Below are 17662 nucleotides of genomic sequence, written 5' to 3'. Positions count from 1 at the left end.
GGCCCTGGCACAGGTTGCCCAGAGAAGCTGTGGCTGCCCCTGGATCCCTGCAAGTGTCCAAGGCCAGGTTGGATGGGGCTTGGAGCAACCTGGGAGAGTAGAAGGTGTCCCTGCCCGTGGCAGGGGGTTAAACTGAGCTGTTTTTAAGGTCCCTCCCAACTGAAACCATTCTGTGATTCCATGAGGAAAGCCTGAGGAATTTAGCTCAAAATGTTCCTCGGGGATGAGCCAGGTGAGCTGAGGGGCTGCAGCCAGTGCAGCATCCATGGGATGGAGCATCCTGAGCCCCTGACAGGAGACGGGCACAGGGCTCTGGAGCCACAGAATCCCAGAATAGCTGGGGTTGGAAGGAATCTCTGGAGATCGCCCAGGCAGGGTCACCTGGAGCAGGTGACACAGGGACGTGTCCAGGTGGGGTTGGAATGTCTCCAGAGAGGGAGACTCCACGACCCCTCTGGGCAGCTGTTCCAGCGCTCCATGGAAAGAAGTCCTTCCTCAGGCAGGGGCAAAAATCCTCGTGTTTTAATTTGTGGCCATCGCTCCTCGTCCCGCCACCGGGCACCACCGAGCGGAGTTCGGCACCGTCCCCTGAGCCCGCTCGGAGATATTTGCGCGGATTGACGGGATCCCGTCCGAGCCTTCCCCTCTCCGCGCCGACAGAGGGACGCTCCAGCCCCTCCGCCGGCCGCTTTGTTCCCGTTTTACCTTTATTAAACCCCCCGCTCCCTTCCCAGGCTCCCTCCCCGACCTCCCGCTCCGCGCTCCCCTCAGCGCGGCCCCGCCCGCCCGCACATGCTCGCTGGCTCCGACATGGCGGCGCCCGGCGCGGGGCCGCGGCGGCGGCGGCCGGGGGGGGCCGGGGCGGCCCGGGGGGACATTCCCGGGGACATTCCCGGGAACACCCCCGGGGACACCCCAGAGCCCCCCGGTCCGGGCGCCGCGGCCGGGCCGCCCCCGCCGCCGCCACCTCCGGGCACCTTCTGGCTGACCCGCATCGTGCTGCTGCGCTGCATCGCCCTGATGTACCGTGAGTGCCCCCGGGGCGGGCGGGGGGCGCCGCGAGGAGCCACGTGGAACTCCGGGGTTGTCCCCATCCCAGGGTTGTGTCCCCCGTCCTCGGTGGGCGCCGGGGACAGCGGGACCCCCCCCGTGCCGTGCCGGGGGGCTCTCGGTGCTCCACGTGGGTCGGTGCGATGCGCGGGGCCGGCGCGGACCCCCGGGCGCTGTGACCCCGCCCCGGGTCCGCCCCCCGTCCCGCCGGGAAGGGATGCGGGGATGGATGGGACGGGGGGAGCCCCGCCTGCCTGTCACCCCGTTACTGCTCGGTTCGGGGTCTCGGGTACCTGTGTGTGTGCGCGCAGCTTCAGGGATGGGCGAGATGTGACCTGGGGAGAGCCGAGGCTGCCGGAGCTCGAGGAGGCTCAGGCTCGTGGTGGGGTTGTTGGGGTGTCCTGTGCAGGGCCAGGAGCTGGATTCGGTGGTCCTGTGGGTTCTGTGGAGTTCTGGATTCTGGAAAGCGGAATGTTATATGTTGGTTGTGAAATAAATTGTGGGAATGGGACTGGGTCTCCAGGAGTGAAATGACTTAAGCATATGAGTGATCCAACGACTCTGAGCCTGTCTGAGAGGTCACCAGTTACATCCTGCCCAAAATTCCATGTAGTGTTTATGTCTGTCAGATGCTCAGGGGTCACATCTATGTGGATATTCCAGTTGTATCCCAAGGCAAATGATCATACTACAGTCAGCATTGAATGGATTGGGAGCTGTAGGAATTCTGGTGGTGTTTTGGTGGCCATCTGGCTCCAGCTGTTAGGATGTTGTTCGGACAATGCTCTCAGGCACGTGGTGGGGACTCTTGGGGTGTCCTGTGCATGGCCAGGAGTTGGACTGGATGGTCCTTGTGGGTCCCTTCCAGCTCAGGATATTCCATGATTTTCTTGTTTTCCACTCCTGCTTTACTGGTGGGACCCTGCTGCTGATGGCTGGATGGTGTTGGTGATGTTGGAGCTCCGGTGCTGGTGGAGCTGGAAGGAGGGTTTGCTCACACCACAAGGTTGGTGCCTCTCAGCAGAGCTGGTTGGAGGTGCTCATTCTTTTTCTTGTGAGCTTGTGAGCTCAGCTATTCAAGGGAGGAACTCTTTGCCTTATGCAGAAGCAGGACTGGAGGGAGAGATGACATCCTTGGGTGCCAACACTGCCAGTCAGGACCTGGAGTCGACATGACCTTAAAATGTTTAACAGTAAAAGCAGTTTCCAGCCTCCACTCGTTTGACTCTGGCACTGAGAACACAGAGAGCCCTCCTCAGAGCCCACTGGTGCTCCACTTAAAAAATATTTACAGTGAAACCAAAACTGACATGTAACACACTACGGTACAAATTCTAAACTTGCCCCAGATTTGTCCACAGAATCGTTAGAATTTGTAGCCTGCCAGCCTGCTTAGATTATTTTGCATCAAAACCATGCAGAAGTTGTAGTTTTGTATGGTTTTGACACGTGCTCTGTTTCTAGTTTGGTTTCAGCTCTCGGTGAAATGCGAGGTTATGACTCTTTCAGTCAAAATGAAAGCGATTCCAATATTCCCCCGTGTGTAAATCCAGACTGCTGAGTTTCCCGTGGCTCACTTTGCAGTTTCCTTATGAAAAACTGATTAGTGTTCTCTTTGGGGGGGAGGCTGCTGCTCTCTGATCCCGGATTTGGGGTTATAAACGGGCCACATCAGGGACCAAACGCTGTCCCCAAGGGCGGTGGCGTGTTCGGTGGGATGGGGCTGGAGGGGGCAGTGGGAAGGGAGCTGGTGGTGGCTGGAGGGGTGGGAATTGGTAGAAGACAAATGTATGGGACCTTCTGGTGAGTGGGAGACCTGATCTGGGATAACAGGAGCAGTAACAGGTGAGATGAGTATCCAGTTAAGGGTGGGGTGAGTTACAGGTGGGAATGATTGAGGCTGATGGGCTGCAGGATAAAGGGAGGGTGCGAATGCTGGGGCCAGAGGAGGAGGCTGAGCTTGTAGACTGGTGAGTAGAACTGTTTGTGGCATTTTTCCCAAAGGAGAGGGCAGGGGGAACTCCTGGGAGTGGCTGAAGGAGGAGTGAGACCCCAAAATGTTTCTGCAGTGCAGAGCGAGGAAACCTTTTGGAGAGAGGTACCCGAAAGGATTTGAGTACTGGAGCTGGAAGGAACAGGGCAGGAGGGTGGCTGTGCCCTTTGTGATGGAAGAGGTGCAGGAGAGGAAAAGTTTAACTGCTCATTATGCAACTTCTGCTTGGCTGCAGTCAGGCCCCAGGGATTTCTGCTTTGGTTTTGCTTGGGGCACAGTCAAGCAACCTGGGCCTGGTTTGAGACAGCTTGAATTCCTACTTGGGCTGTTGCTGGCAGCAGTGTTGGGGCTCCAGCTCCAGTCCCAGCACGGGGGAGATGCCACACAGCGCCTGACACTAGAGGGGTGGAGGCTACTTGGTGTGTCTGAGACAGAGAGGTTGTGAGCAGGCAGATTCCCCCGTGACCCGGCTGGTGGGCTGGGGTGCTCCCGAGGGAAGGTGGGCTGCCTTCTGATCCCTTCTGAGAGCCTGAGTTTAGAAACAGCAGAAAACAATTTAGTGCCTCTGTGCCAAGCTGCTCTTCCAGGCTCTTTTCTGAAGATGGAACCATTTACTGTGACAGATGATTTCTGTTCCCAGACGCGGCGATTCTGAGGCTCAGACTCGCTGAGGAAAGGGCTGATGCCGTTGTGACAGTTTGACATTCCTTGACATTCCCCGGTTGTGGGATGTGTTTCACCCTTTTACTCGTAACCCTTTCATTCCTGCTGGGTTAAGCAACAAATCCTTTGGCAGGGACCTTGTCCTGAGGTGTCAGGGGAGCGGTCACTCCCTGGTTGTGGCTCCTGCCTCAGGGCAGCTGTGTGAGCTGAGGGCTTGTTCCCCTCCTGGGTGGAAAGGGAGGGGTGGGAGAGTGAAGGACCCTGTGGATGGGCTGGAGAGGAACATGATTTGGGGTGTGCAGCGGTGCTGAGGTGAGGGTGGTGCCTGGTGCAAGCAGGGGAGATGCTTTCCCTGAGGATCTCCCCCTGTGGAAGGAGGACAGGCAGAGCAAGGCAGATGGGAAGTGTCCTTCTGTGTGCCCTCCCTTCTCCCCCACTCCCTTTGCTTTTAACAGCCCTCCTCTTCTTTTCTTGAAGGGGGTTTCCAGCAGCAGGCAGAGCCTGGGAAGTCCCTGGCAAAGCAGCTGCTGTCTGAGAGGCAGGTTAGAGAGGGGAAGGGATCTGAAGGTTTGGAGAGGTCAGTGACCAAACCCACCTGCTGCTTGCAGGAGTGGGAAGGAAGGGAAGTGGATTCAGCTGGAAGTGCTCCCTGAGGTTTCTCTTTGCAGCAGGGCTGTGCTGGGGGGGCCTCAGCAGAGCAGGAAGGTAAATGAAACACCTGTCTGTGCAATTCCCTTTTTAGGAGGAGCTGGCACTGGGTGCTGGTAAATTCAGTAACACCCGAGTTCTTACAATTGACAGCCCTCAGAGGTGTTTTTGGGTCTGGGACCTCTTTAACTTCACAAGTGTGAGCAGACCAAGAGGTAGCACCCTTCTGGAGGAGGAGGGTGTGGAGTAACTCAGAGAATCCTGGAATGGTTTGGGTTGGAAGGGACCTTAAAGCTCATCCAGTTCCACCCCCTGCCATGGGCAGGGACACCTTCCACTAGCCCAGGTGGCTCCAAGCCCCGTCCAACCTGGCCTGGAACACTTGCAGGGATGGGGCAGCCAGAGCTTCTCTGGGCAACCTGTGCCAGGGCCTCCCCACCCCCACAGGGAAGAATTTTTTCCTAATATCTGAAACTACTCTTGGAGAGTTTGAAGCCCTTTCCCCTTGTCCTGTCACTTCAGGCTCTTGTAAATAGTCTCTCCATCTTTCCTTTAGTTCCCTTCAGGTACTGGAAGGGGCAACTGGGTCACCCCAAAGCTTGTCTTCTCCAGGCTGAACAATCCCAATTCTCCAGCCTTTCCTCCCAGCAGAGCTGCTCCAGCCCTCTGATTGTCTTGGTGCCTCCTCTGGACTTGCTCCAACAGCTCCATGTCCTTCCAGTGCTGGGGATCCCAGGGCTGGAGGCAGCTCTGCAGAGGGGGGGGTGTCTCACCTGAGCTGGGCAGAGGTTTGAAGAAATGCCCTTTTTGAGATCCAAAGGTTTTCTATCCTGGCCTTGCACTGTGTGTTGGTTCTTTGTGGCAGGGATTGATGTTTTGGCAATACAGAAATTCTTTGAGGTCTTGTTGGAAGTGCTGTTACGGGTAAAGAGCTGGTCCCAAAGCTCTTGACAACAAATGTGCATTATTTGCTCCCTTCACCCTCCTTCTAAATCATTGCTAGGTACCCTTTTTGGGTGGTTACTATCATCAGATGCCAGATGTAGAAGTTTAAGTAATTAGATACCACCCTCCCCAATCTCAGCCAGGCTCTGTAGAGTGCTTTGAAATAAAAGCTATTATTTAAATCTGGTTTATATTCCTGCTCCTTATGTATTGTTTAGTAGTATTTTCTTTCCCCAGAGCTGGAGCTACGGGAGGCTCGTGCTCCTTCTTCCTAATTCTGAAATCTAAAGCCTTCTCAGGGGGATTTGGCTTCCTGTAGGTTCCTGGCTCTCCCCAGTGTCCTTCCTCCTCTCTTTCTTTGCCATCCCCCCTTCTTTCCCTTCCCTCAGTTATATTAAAAGGCTCCCAAGTAGCTTCCAGCTTGCCTGGTCAGGACTAGAGAGCATCTTCAGATGCTTTTTCTCCCCTGGAAGGTTTTATTTCGGCTCAGAGCTTGTTAGCAAGTCTGTCCAACAACAGCAGCGTGTCAGCACCGGGTCCTCTGAGCAGCTGATCCCCCTGAAATGGGAAAAGGAGACCAAGAACGGGGAAGAGAATTTATCTCCCTGTCTTCTCCTTGCCCAGAGCTGCTCTGGAGCAGAGGGACATCCTCCAGCTGCAGACTGGGCTGCACTGGTGTGGTTGGAACAGCCTGAGTGCCCCAGGGAAGCTTTTGAGCGGTGCCACAGCCCAGCCTGCTCTGTTTGCTTCCAAAACAAGGAGGCAATGGGGAGATAAGGACTTAAAAACCCCCAAAGCAACCACCCCAAAGTCTTCAGCTCTGCCGTGAATGGCAAGAAAACAAAAAGGTGTTAAGAACAGAGGACTTTGTTGTGTGTTTCTTTGTGGCTGTGGGGTAGCACCGTGAGAAGGGGGGTGCTTGGCTTTGCTCCTGTGGCGTTGTTACTTCTGCGTTGCAAAACTTTGCAGGGGAATTTATCAATTGAAAGCTTATTTGATTTTAATTTCTCTGATAATAAAGCAAATACCAGGAATATTCTCCTCTTTCTTCTTTTACGACCTCAGCCTGCAGCATCCAGCACAGGACCTGTTTGATGCCTCGTTTGGGTCAAAGGGGCACTTGGTCTGTGGCTCCAGGCAGACTTTTTGGGGGTGTGCAAAGGATAGTTTGGTTTTCATGCAAAGCTCTGTGCTCTTGCTTTGTTTCTTCTCGTGCTTTGGGCATTAAGTAAAAGCTAAGACTTCTTTTAATGGGGTGGGGAGAGAGAGAGAAAAAGCCACATGACGGGAAAGTTTTGGATTTCACATCTTTAAATCTTTACTGAGCATGAGGAATGGGATTCTCTCCTTCTCCTGCCACAACAGGCTGAGCCTGGGCTGGGGGAAAGGAGCTGAGGTGACAGGGAAATATGGGTAGATGGAATAATTTTGAGTGGGGGACTCTTTGCTGCACACTTGGGCTGTGTTTATTGGGAGAACAGGGGTTTGAGCAGCACCGAGTTTGAGGGGAAAGAGGAGCCTGGAAGGGGAAAGAGAAGGTGGAGGGAGGGAGTTAATGGAAAAGTACAGTTAAAGCAGCTTCTGAGGTGAGAGTAAGTAGTGGAGGTCTATTAGCAGCGATGCCAATTTACGTGGATCACTTTATGTAAAGCTCAGCTCCAGCAGGGAGAGGAACATTCCCATGTGAGCTGTCAAAGGCTCCGAGTGGGAGGGAGCTCAGAGCCACTGAGCTCCTTCCGTCTGCAAAGGATGGATAGTCTGGAGAATGACAGTGCTCCAGGTGGGACACGGGAGACTGGGATGGGCTGAAACCCCCAAATCTGTCAGGGAGTGTCGGAGAAAAGTCCTGGCAGCGAGTAGCCACAGGGAAGATGGGAAATGTGGTGGGGTTTATGCTGAGGCTGGAGACTTCAAGGGGTGCAGAATCCCAGGAAGAAGCTCCAGGACAAAGGAGAAGTGGTTGAACATCCCCTGGTGGGTGTGGCAACCCGTGCCCAAGGTGGAAGCAAACTTGTTTGACCTGGAGGGAGTGAGAAGATGCAGAGTGGAAAATCCCCAAACACAAGGCCACGGGGAGAGAGGTTTCAGAACAGGGGTTGGGGAAGAGGAAGAAGCACAGGCTTTGGGGGAAAAGGGACTTTTTTACCCCCCTGACTGAGCCAAGGTCAAAGGGAAGGTTCCTGGAGAAGAGAGCCCGGTCTGTTACGCTCAGTTTAAGGATACAGTTTCTCCAGGGGTTCAGGGAGAGGAAGCAACGACAAGCTGATAAATAACTTCCTTTTTTTCCCCCCCACTGGATCTGTGCTTCTCCCGTGTTGCTGAAATCCTTTGAAGAATCAATCTTTAGTTTCAGCTGTTCCCTGTGTCCAGTAACCCGGGAACTGCTCTTGGAGACGGAGCTGGTGCCTTGGGAAGAGCAGGGGAGAGAGGATTGCGTGGAAGTGGGAGCTTCCTAAGGGATGTGCTCCAAGAGATGCTGGAGATGAGGGGGGAGGGAGCACAGAGTCATCGAGGCGGCGGCTCAGCCTGGGGAGTGTCCAGGAGAGGGAGCTGGATCCGGGATGGAGCAGCACGGCTGGGCATGCTGCACGCGTGAGCAGCTCCCAGGCTGATGGATCCAAACACTCTGGAATGGTCAGGATTTGATTTGGGGGAGGTGAATTCCAGCTAAATTAGTGCTGTTGCTGGTGGCATTTAGTTGTGAATGTTGACGTGTGAAACACCAGTGAAAAATCCATATTCTGGGAGAGGAAAAAACCCACTTTGGAGCCCAAACTGGGCAATCCTAAAATGTGCATTTCATGTCAACCCTAACTCGGTCTCTGCTGCTTTCAGACTCAAAAAGGCTGTGCAGGAGTGTCCATACAATGTGTACTTTTCTGCAATTGCTATAGTTTGTTTTTCCTAATTTACCCTTTCCTTCTTCGTCTTGCATACGGCGCAGGGGTCTAATTTAGACTTTTTTAGACAAAAATGTGCTTGGCAGTTATGGGTTGGGGCAGCAATTCTGGAGCGTTTAGAGGTGAATTTGATTAGCACTTTTGGAAAACTGTGCAGTAAATTGCAGTGCTAATCACGGGCAATCGAGCCATGGAGTTTTAAGGCAGAGCTGGTCTTTAGCTGTGTTGTTTTTTGGGGTTTTTTTTAAGCCAAAAATGAAGATATTAAGCTGTCTGAAGCTCAAAAGCATCATATTTTTGCTGGCTTCACGTATCAGGGTTTCTAATTATGCATTTGTGCTGAACTGAGTGTTGGGAGAAAAATATGAATAATAACTAATAATGTGAATATTTACAGTCGAGAACTGATCCCGTAGGGTTGTGATCAGTTTTTCTCTTGTGCCTCACTGTCCATAACTAGGTAAAATATTCAGTGTGTCTTTTAATAGTTGGAAAAATCATAAATAGTTGGTATAAAAGATGGATGGGAAGAGACGCAACCAATTAACTCCCAACTTTGTTGCGTCATCGCTGTGATTCAGGAGCTGCTGGAATCAAAGGGAACCCTCCCAGTGACCTCTGCTGTGGGTTGTGACTCGTAGTGGTTTTCCAAATGAGAACAAAATATGTGGTGTGTGCAGAGAGAGAGAGCTGGAGAAAGTGTTAAGTGGATTAACTGAGCCCCACTGGGGACCTTTGTGTGTGTCTGGGGACGTTCAGTTTTATTCCCTGGGGCTGCAGACTTTTGGTTGCTCCTCAGACTTCAAAGGAATGGGAATCCAGGCCTGAGCTGGGGGTTTAATGTCAGTGTTCCAAGCGAGGGGCAGCGAGCAGAGGAACACCAGGATTGTTGTTTGCAGAGTGACCCTGTTCAGATAAGGAAGGCAACAAATGTGATCATTAACCAGGGAGGTTTGGGGGGGAAACAAATTGGCCTTTTGCAAGACCTTTGGGATTGCTGTGCGTGACATGGCTGGGGTTTGATAATGTTTGAAGGATGGGTAAGTTAGTGGATGGAGCCTAATCAGGGAATGTTGGCCTGCACTGGTTTGTTTTTTTTTTCCCCTGAGAAATGGAGATTACTGCAGTTACAAACTGCAAATTGGTTACTGGAGGAGATTCTTAAAATATGAGCTAATCCCTAGGAACTGACCAACTTTCTCTGTAGAACATCAAATTCTAGGTCTATGATCTGTAATTAAATTGCTTCTGTGCTGTTAAAAAAAGCAGCTGGTTGTTCTAAGATGGTCCAGTGCAGGAGCACAGACACTATAAATGGGAGAACTGTAGGGACATGGGAAAAGTAGCAATTTAGAGGATAGGGAAAATATTAAGACTTCATATTTCCAGGATGTGAGAGGATCCAGAAAGTCAATCCACAGCAGAGCTACTGTCTTTGGCAATTGGGATGGAGAACTATTAACCACTGCACTGCCAGAAGGATTGAGGTGTGGTTTGAACTGCTCTGGGGTTCTCAGGACAGGAAGGACATGGACCTGCTGGAATGAGTCCAGAGGAGGCCATGGAGATGCTCCAGGGGCTGGGAGAGCTGGGGGTGTTCACCTGGAGAAGAGAAGGCTCCAGGGAGACCTTAGAGCCCCTTCCAGTGCCTGAAGAGGCTCCAGGAGAGCTGGAGAGGGACTTGGGACAAGGGATGGAGGGACAGGACACAGGGAATGGCTTCCCACTGCCAGAGGGCAAGATTAGATGGGATATTGGGAAGGAATCCTTCCCTGTGAGGGTGTCTGTGTTTAATGGAGCTGAAATAGGAGGGTTGGAAGGTACAGGTGGATCTTTCCTGCTGCAGAGCTGATAGGAGCTGGGTGTGCTCTTCTGGATGCTTCCACTGGGCTCCCTGGAATCTGTGTGTGTTCCTCAGTGTCCCCTCTCCAAAAGGTTATTGCAGGAAGGAAATTCTAACTGAAAGTCTTGAAATCAGTGCATTACATTCCCTGCTCCTCTGCAGTGCCCGGGAGTTGTTTCAGGAGATGGACAGTGTGTGACTCACCTTGGGTCCCCCTGGATCTGACAGATCTGGGATGAGCTTCCTGCTCCTGCCCTGGGTCTGGTCACTGGGTTCCAGGGAGCTTTTCCCAGCAGTGCCTGGAGCAGTTTGCCTGCAGCAGGTGGTGTGTCCCTCACAGCTGCTGAGGAGATGATGATCCCAAACAGGCTCTGTGCTGCTTCCTAGTGAAGGGAGAGACGGGATTTATAGAATTGTGGTTAATAGAGATCACAGGATCATGGAATGGTTGAGGTTGGGAGGGACCTTGAAGCTCATCCAGTTCTAACCCCTGCCATGGGCCAGGAGCCTTGTGCTTGAGCATTGTAATGATTGTTGGGTTTTAACAGAGATGAAGACTTAAATAAATTCCTTCTAAGACATTAATATACTTCTGTAAGTCAGGACTCAAAATCATCCAGGCTGAGGGATGTATTTTAACACAGTTTTCCCCCCTCCTTGTTTTCCTAGTTGTGGCCTTCCTGGTGGCCTATCATCAGAACAAGCAGCTGATAGGAGAGAAGGGGCTGCTGCCCTGCAAGCTGTACCTGCAAAACATCAAGAGGTACTTCAAAGGGAAGATAAACCTGGATGCCTTGAGCTATGCCCCGACCATCATCTGGTTTCTGGATTGGTCTGACATGGACAGCACCTTGGACTGCCTTGCCCTGGCTGGCCTGGCAATATCAGCCTTTGTGTTGGTGGCTGGATGTGCCAACATGGTCCTCATGTCCATCCTGTGGCTTCTCTACCTCTCCTTGGTCAACGTTGGACAGATCTGGTAGGTTCTCAGCCTCTCTGCTTTGTTTTTCTCTGGTATCTGATGCTGTTTGCCCAGACAATGTCCTGCCCAGCAGGAATTCACACAGGGCCTGGAGTTTGCCTTTTGTGGGAGCTGTGGTTGGAAGGAATTGGCTCTTGATATTTGAGATAAAGCTGTATTTTATTTTTTTTTAATTTTTTTTTTTTTTTACTCCTTTGACTCTTCAGATTTGGGGTTTAAAATTTAGTCTGGCACAGGCAGGTGCTCCTGGTGTGCAGCAAAAACACACCAAGGGGTTGGGTTGGGTTCTTCTGGGAAAGGGGTAAGAGAGAAGGGGGGCTAGATTATGTTCCCTCAACTTCTTCTCTTCTTAATATTATATATGAAACAGGAAATGAGGTGGTTCTTGTTAAGGAGTGGGGGAAAGGAATCAAAGCAGCCCAGCAGCACAGTTCATTCAGCTGTGGTTACATTTTTCATTAGATCCTCTGAAATGGGTCACTGGGTGGTCAAAACCATATTATTGTTGTGCACACAGTGTGACCTGGAATTCCCTGGGGAAAGGGATGCTGGGTGCTTACAGTGCAAGTAAACACAGGGAAAGAGCAAAGCAGGGATTAGCTGAAATTCTCCCAGGGAATTGTGGTGGCAGGAAGGGGTGAGCTGAGAGCACCCAAAATCTGATCTGGTGGGTGGGTGGGTGGGCAGCAGCATCGGCCTTAAACTAAGGCTGGGTTTAAATCTCCCTTCTCACACTGGTTTGTCCACGGGTTTAGATGGTCTTTTAACTGTCTTACTGTCAATTTGGGGCAGATTGAGAGGTTTGGGTGAGTTCTGATGCTTCCCCAGAGCAGAAGACCACAGACCTCACCCCGTGGGGAAGCACTGTCAGACCATTCCTGACCCAGTTATGAGACAGCTCAGCAAAGAGGCAGCTGAAAGGAGGGAGAAATTCCTGCTGTGGCCACGTTGGTTGGAGTTGTTGTCCAGTCCTGGTGTTCCCGTTGCTCTGGCCAGGCTGGGCTCTCGTGACCCAGCACCTCCCTCCCAGCAGAATCCTCTGCTGTAGGTGCCTGGGCAGCCAGTTCCAGGAAGATATGGAATGATAAGGAGGAATAGAGCTCTCTTCTTCAGGCCAGTGAGGAACAATTTATTCCTTTTATCGCCTTTGCTCTTTTTTTTTTTTCTATTTTAATTTTAAATGTTCCTATTTGTTTTGGGCTGGAGTCTCCAGATACCGGGTGCTGCTGGAGGAGAGACTCTTTCAACTGCTGTCCAGCTGGCTTGGGCTCAGTCAGGGGAAGCTTTAGAAGAGCAAACTGTCTCCTTTGAAGGGCAGGACATGCTCCCTGTCTGTCCTGGGACCACCTGGGAGCTGGGGAATACTCTGGGAGCCAGGGGACAGCTGATCCTGCTGGGACAGCACAGCTGAAGGGCTCGGAGGGTCTCAAAACCCTCAAGAAAGCTGCTCCTGGGAGAGGCTGATGGGAGCTCTTTGTGATGGGGTTTGCAGGGTAAGGGTTACTTTGGCAACCTAAAATCCTGAGAACTGATGTTGTCCTGGCCCTGAATTCTTGATTTGCCAGTTTGTTGTTGGCTCTGAACTGTGTGAATTCAGATGCACTTTGGTGGTTCTCAGCTGAGCTTTCAGAGAGCAAGGTGTCAGTTCTGGTACCTGTGAAATGTGGGGCCAGGATTGCCAAGTTGGAAAGTGGAAAGCACTGGGAAGTTTTGGGGTTTTTTTTGTAATTCTGGGCACAGTGTTCCCAAAACAGCTGTGGGTCTGCTCAGCCTAAACCTGGACGTGTTCTCTGGGCCATGGGCTGCACTTGTAGTGGTGTCACACTTTGATCAGGAGCTCAGTGTGTCTGTCTTAAAATACTGGTTTGGGTTTTTTTTCCCATCTGCCACTTTGGACTCTTCCTTCTGAAGTCGGAGGGGACCGTCAAGAACCTAAGAATCTGCCAGTGCAAGAGAATATTTAATGTCTGACCTACTGGGTGAAGTGCTGAATCATTATGTTAATTTTAGCCTTGATTTTCCTTGTAATTTCTGCAAACCATGCAATAAAAGGATGGTAGTAAGAAGTGGTCCCAGTTTGAGTAGAGCAGAAGCTGTTAAATGAAGATAAGAATGCTTTAAAAGATTTTTTTTTTGTGGGAATTCCTCATAGATCAACATCCCTTTTGCAGCCTGCAAATCCTGCTTGGCTGGGTTCAGTCCATAGTGCAGCTCCATGGGTCCAGTACAAATGGTTTTGTCTTTGTCCCCCACTTCCTCCCTCCTGAATATTATCATGAATTGTCATCTATTTAAACAAGGATGGCAAAACCTGTCCTTTGTGTAGAAGTAAAAATCCTTGCTGCAGGTGAGCCCATGAAACCTCCATTTGTGGGTTTGTTCCCTGTGGTTTCTGCTGGAACATTGGCCATGGAAAGGTCCTGTGGCAGGACAAGCTCTTTGGGAGAGGCCTTCTAGCAGAACTTAAATCACTTTTGTACCAGAATAACTAATGCACTTCCAAAGTGAGTTGGTAATTCTGGAATAAAGTCACTTTTATCCCACAGTAAGGTGTCTCCAGAGAGCTATTACATTTTCTTACATAAACAAACTTTTCAGCTACTCTTGCCACTGATCTCCTGTTTTTTCTTCTGTTGTTTCTTCCCCCCCCAGCACTTCCAAATGGCATCTGAAAACCCTTCCTTTCCCTTGGTTATTGTGTAATTTCATTTTTTACAGAGCTCCTTGCCTGCTGTCGGGGAGCACAGTTTGTAAGACACTCGATACAAAAGCTGGAATTGTGGGGTTTTAAATCCTATTGCCTTTTTTCTTTTTTTCTCTTTCATGACTAAGATTCTGGTCGAGTTACAAGAGCTCAAGGGAATGGGTTGAACAAGCCAATAAATAAAACGTTCGAGCGCAAGGTGGCTACAACTTTCTTTTCAGTGTGTTCTTCCCTTGTGGAAAACGGTGGTGGAGCTGCTGCTAGCAGGTATTTAGGGTAAAATAAGACCAAGCAGCACCTTTTTTCCTGCAGGGAATATGAAATAGAGCTCTGCCTGTTGCCCTTCAAAGCCCCTGTGCCCAGCTGGCTCCCAAAAAGTTGCTGGTGCTGCAACACTTTTCCAGAGCACAGAGGGGAGTTGATGCCTCTGTCTCTCTGCCCCCAAATACCTGGTGGTTTTTTATATTTAGCTGATTGAATAATAGCTTGAAACTTTCATATTAAAGGACTTGTTGGAGGGACAGGCACGCTGCAGGTCGTGGAAGCTTGTCTGTGAGGCTTGTAATTTAATTGCAATTAAATTACCCTCCTCAGAAGTTCATTTGCAACAGAGAGAGAAGAAAGGCTTGTGTGTCGTGGAGGGTTTGTGGTTTATGTCTCATTAAGAAGCATTTGACCTGTGCTGGACTTTAATCACTGTGCTGGTGGCTGAACTGGTGGCTGGGTCAGGCTGAGCTCCACTCACTGCTGGGGGGCCCAGGAGATGCTCAGGGCTGTGTTTTCCCTCTCCAGGAGGGCATTAGTAGCCATTAAATGAACCTCTTCCCTGTTTTCTTTCCTCTCATACTCTACAGCTTTGGATTTTGAGATTAAAGCACTTGGGGTTTTGTCTGGTGTGATACAAGTAAAGGTTAGAGCCAGATCTCTCCTGAGTTTGTTACTCTGGGTTGTAACGCAGCCAGGGTGGGAACTGGGGGCTGGATTTGGCACAAGTTCCTTCCCATTTTGAAGCATGTTGGTTTGTGACCCTTTTGCGATGAGGGCACAGCTTAGAGTGTGAAAAGAATCATCTTGGAATGGTTTGGGTTGGAAGGGACCTTTAAAGCCCATCCAGTCCCACCCTTTGCTGTGGCAGGGACACCTTCCACTAGCCCAGGTTGCTCCAAGCCCTGCCCAGCCTGGTCTTGGACACTTCCAGGGATCCAGGGGCAGCCACAGCTTCTCTGGGCAACCTGTGCCAGGGCCTCCCCACCCTCACAGCCAAGAATTCCTTCCCAATATCCCATCTAACCCTGCCCTCTGGCAGTGGGAAGCCATTCCCCCTTGTCCTGTCCTTCCATCCCTTGTCCAAAGTCCCTCTCCAGCTCTCTTGGAGCCCCTTCAGGCGCTGGAAGGTCACAATTAGGTCACCCTGAAGCTTCTCTTCTCCAGGCTGAACAATCCCAATTCTCTCAGCCTTTCCTCCCAGTAGAGCTGCTCCATCCCTCTGATCATCCTGGGCTGGAGTAGCCCTGCTCTGACACACAAAACAGAGCTGGAAGAACCCCCTTGGAGCTTCCAGCAGCCCAGATCCAGATGAGGATGAATGAGGGACCCACACAGGGCCACTTGAGCTGGGGTGGGTTTTGTGAAGCAGTTTGGGTAATTCAGGAAGACTTTTTTGCCTGGCCCTGAGCAAGCAGCCACTGAAAGATCAGGAGCTGTGCAAGCAGGGAATAGGAACCTGGGTGTCCTGGGTTTTATCAGTACCCTTGGCTCACCTGGGAAGTTCTCTGGGGTCACTGTGCAGGCAGGAAGGGATGTGTCAGCTGTGCTTAACCAGGTGACCTTGGCCAGGTCTTTCCATCAGTCTCTATCCTGCTTTATAGGCCTGTCTGGAAGTAATACAGGCTTGTACTGAGGGACTGCAAGACTTAACTGATACCAGCTTTGCAGATATTAAAGTCTGAAGTGTAAGGAGAAATTAATATCGTGCCTGAATCCAGCATACAATTTTGTGTATTGAAAAAAAAAAAAAACGTATCTAAGATTTTTAGATAAATCACATTAACAAATCTCACCTTGATGAATGTGCCAAACTGGGGTAATCTGGAGGTTTTTTTTAGGGCTTTGCAAATAACCCTTTTTTTGCAACCTGGCTGTATTTTTTTTTTCCAGCTCTCCAAAATATCCCAATGACAACAACAACAACAAGAAAACTTAGAATATCTAATTCCTTTATCTGGCCTTGGCAATAAACCCCAGGAATTCCTTTGTTATTGTGGATTGCATCCCTTCTGCTCCGAGCTGCCCTCCCTCTCTGCCCAGAAAGAAAAGATTATCTCTAAGAAACGTAAACCAAGAGTTGCAGGATCTCAGGGGGTCATCCTTCCTGTCCAGGAAGCTGCTTTTTGGCACTTCCTACCCCGCACAGGAGAGAGGGAGGGATCGGTTTCAAAGGACGCTGAGAGCAGCCCCGAGCTCTTGATATGACACATTAATGAAAACAAAGATTAATACCATGTGACACCGTTGCCTTGCAGTACAACTGGGAACTAATGAGGCTAATGAGAACCACATTTTGGGTTGAGAGATTAAAATTTAATCAGGGCTGATGTCAGAAATGAATCATTTAGCGTGGTTTTTTTTGGTTGTGGGTTTTTTTTCCCCTCCCCAGCATGTGGAAGGTTTCCCCTCCCTGCCCCAGGCTGGGTGTTGGTTTAGCTGCAATCCTTGAGAGAGGCCAGTCCCTCTCCATCTGCTCACCTGGAATGGAGTGTGGCTGGGCAGGAGGAGGTTGATGCTGTGGCTGGATTAGTCCTCAGGACCTGCAGACGTGTGAGGTTTCTCCTCTTGGTCGAGGCAGTCGAGTTCAGTGCAGGTGACAGTGGGGTTCGTGCCTTTAATTTAGGGCTCTTCAAAGGTGCAAGTGGAATCAGGGAGTTATTTAGGTTGGGAAGGACCTCTGAGATCATGGAGTGCCCCCCTAAACCACGTCCCCAAGTGCCACATCTCTGAGCAGGAGCAAAGAGTGCAGGTGCCAGGGGATATCCAAGGGTTTGAGTGTGTTCCTGCCCACATCCCAAAGCTGGGGATTAGTGTGGGAGAGCAGAGCAGGCTGGAAAGGCAGGTGGAGATGAACTGGGTTAAGAAGGCAGAGCCAGCTCTGTCACAGCTTTGAGAAGATCTGCAGGAGATGTGGGTGCAAGAGCTGCCAAAAGTTTTAAGGGCCATCAGGGGCTGCTTGAGCTGCACCAGGGCTGGTCATTGCCTCCTTCCATGCAAATATTCCTGGGAAAGAACAAATCTAACTTGCCACTGAAGCACAATATGTAAAACAAGAGCAGAGGTGTTGGTGACAGGGTGTGTCAGAGCTTTCAGAGTTGCTGCTGAAGCTCTTCAGTTTGTGGCCTTGAAGATTAAGGTCATGTGAATAACTTGTAGGAACTCAGAGATTTAAAAAAGAGGGGAACTAAAGAGGAATTTAAATATTTTGCATTGATTGGTTTTACTGTTGTTTTGCCTTATTGCTGGCTTGGCTTCACTTAATAAATAGCACCTCTGGAGGATTTTTATTTTTGATTTAAATCTGAGGTCTATTTTTATTTAATCGAGGGTCTGTAAAATTAAAATAAGAGCAAAGAAATGATGAGATGATGGTGTGGTTAGTGTGTGGCTTTGCAGTGACTGATGTACACAGGGCTTTGCCAGAGACCCAGACAAATATCTTTTAATTGCTTATTTTCTGGCACATCCAATTACCAGCTGTGTCCACTGCATAGACTTGGGGATCCATCCCACAGCTAAAAAACTTAGGAAAAAAAAAAAGGAGTGATGTTTTTTTCATGATTTTTTTTTAATTCTTTTTTAAACAATAACTTGCCAAACAGCTTCATGCACCCAGTTTGGTCCAGCACATGTTTATGTTGTTTAACTCAGAACTTCTCAAACAGCT

The 17662-nt window shown here is 50.4% G+C and overlaps 1 protein-coding gene across 2 annotated transcripts in view; it reads left to right on the top strand.

Moving 5' to 3' along the window:
• The first annotated feature begins 810 nt into the window (after positions 1 to 810).
• The window catches only part of LMF1 (lipase maturation factor 1), a 159914-nt gene continuing 143062 nt past the window's right edge, over positions 811 to 17662 (top strand). Inside the window, exons 1-2 of one of the 2 annotated variants that reach the window (XM_027683904.1) lie at positions 811 to 1027; positions 10712 to 11021. In XM_027683904.1, coding sequence (XP_027539705.1) covers positions 811 to 1027; positions 10712 to 11021 — 527 coding nt within the window. Of the gene's footprint in view, positions 1028 to 9187; positions 9240 to 10711; positions 11022 to 17662 lie in introns of those variants that run through there. The other variant, XM_027683905.1, reaches the window with a different exon arrangement.

Source organism: Neopelma chrysocephalum, unplaced genomic scaffold (assembly GCF_003984885.1).
Source record: "Neopelma chrysocephalum unplaced genomic scaffold, ASM398488v2 Primary Assembly neopelma1_65, whole genome shotgun sequence".
NCBI lineage: Eukaryota > Metazoa > Chordata > Aves > Passeriformes > Pipridae > Neopelma > Neopelma chrysocephalum.
The sequence above is the reverse complement of the archived record's forward strand: the minus strand, read 5'-3'. Positions and strand labels throughout refer to the sequence as shown.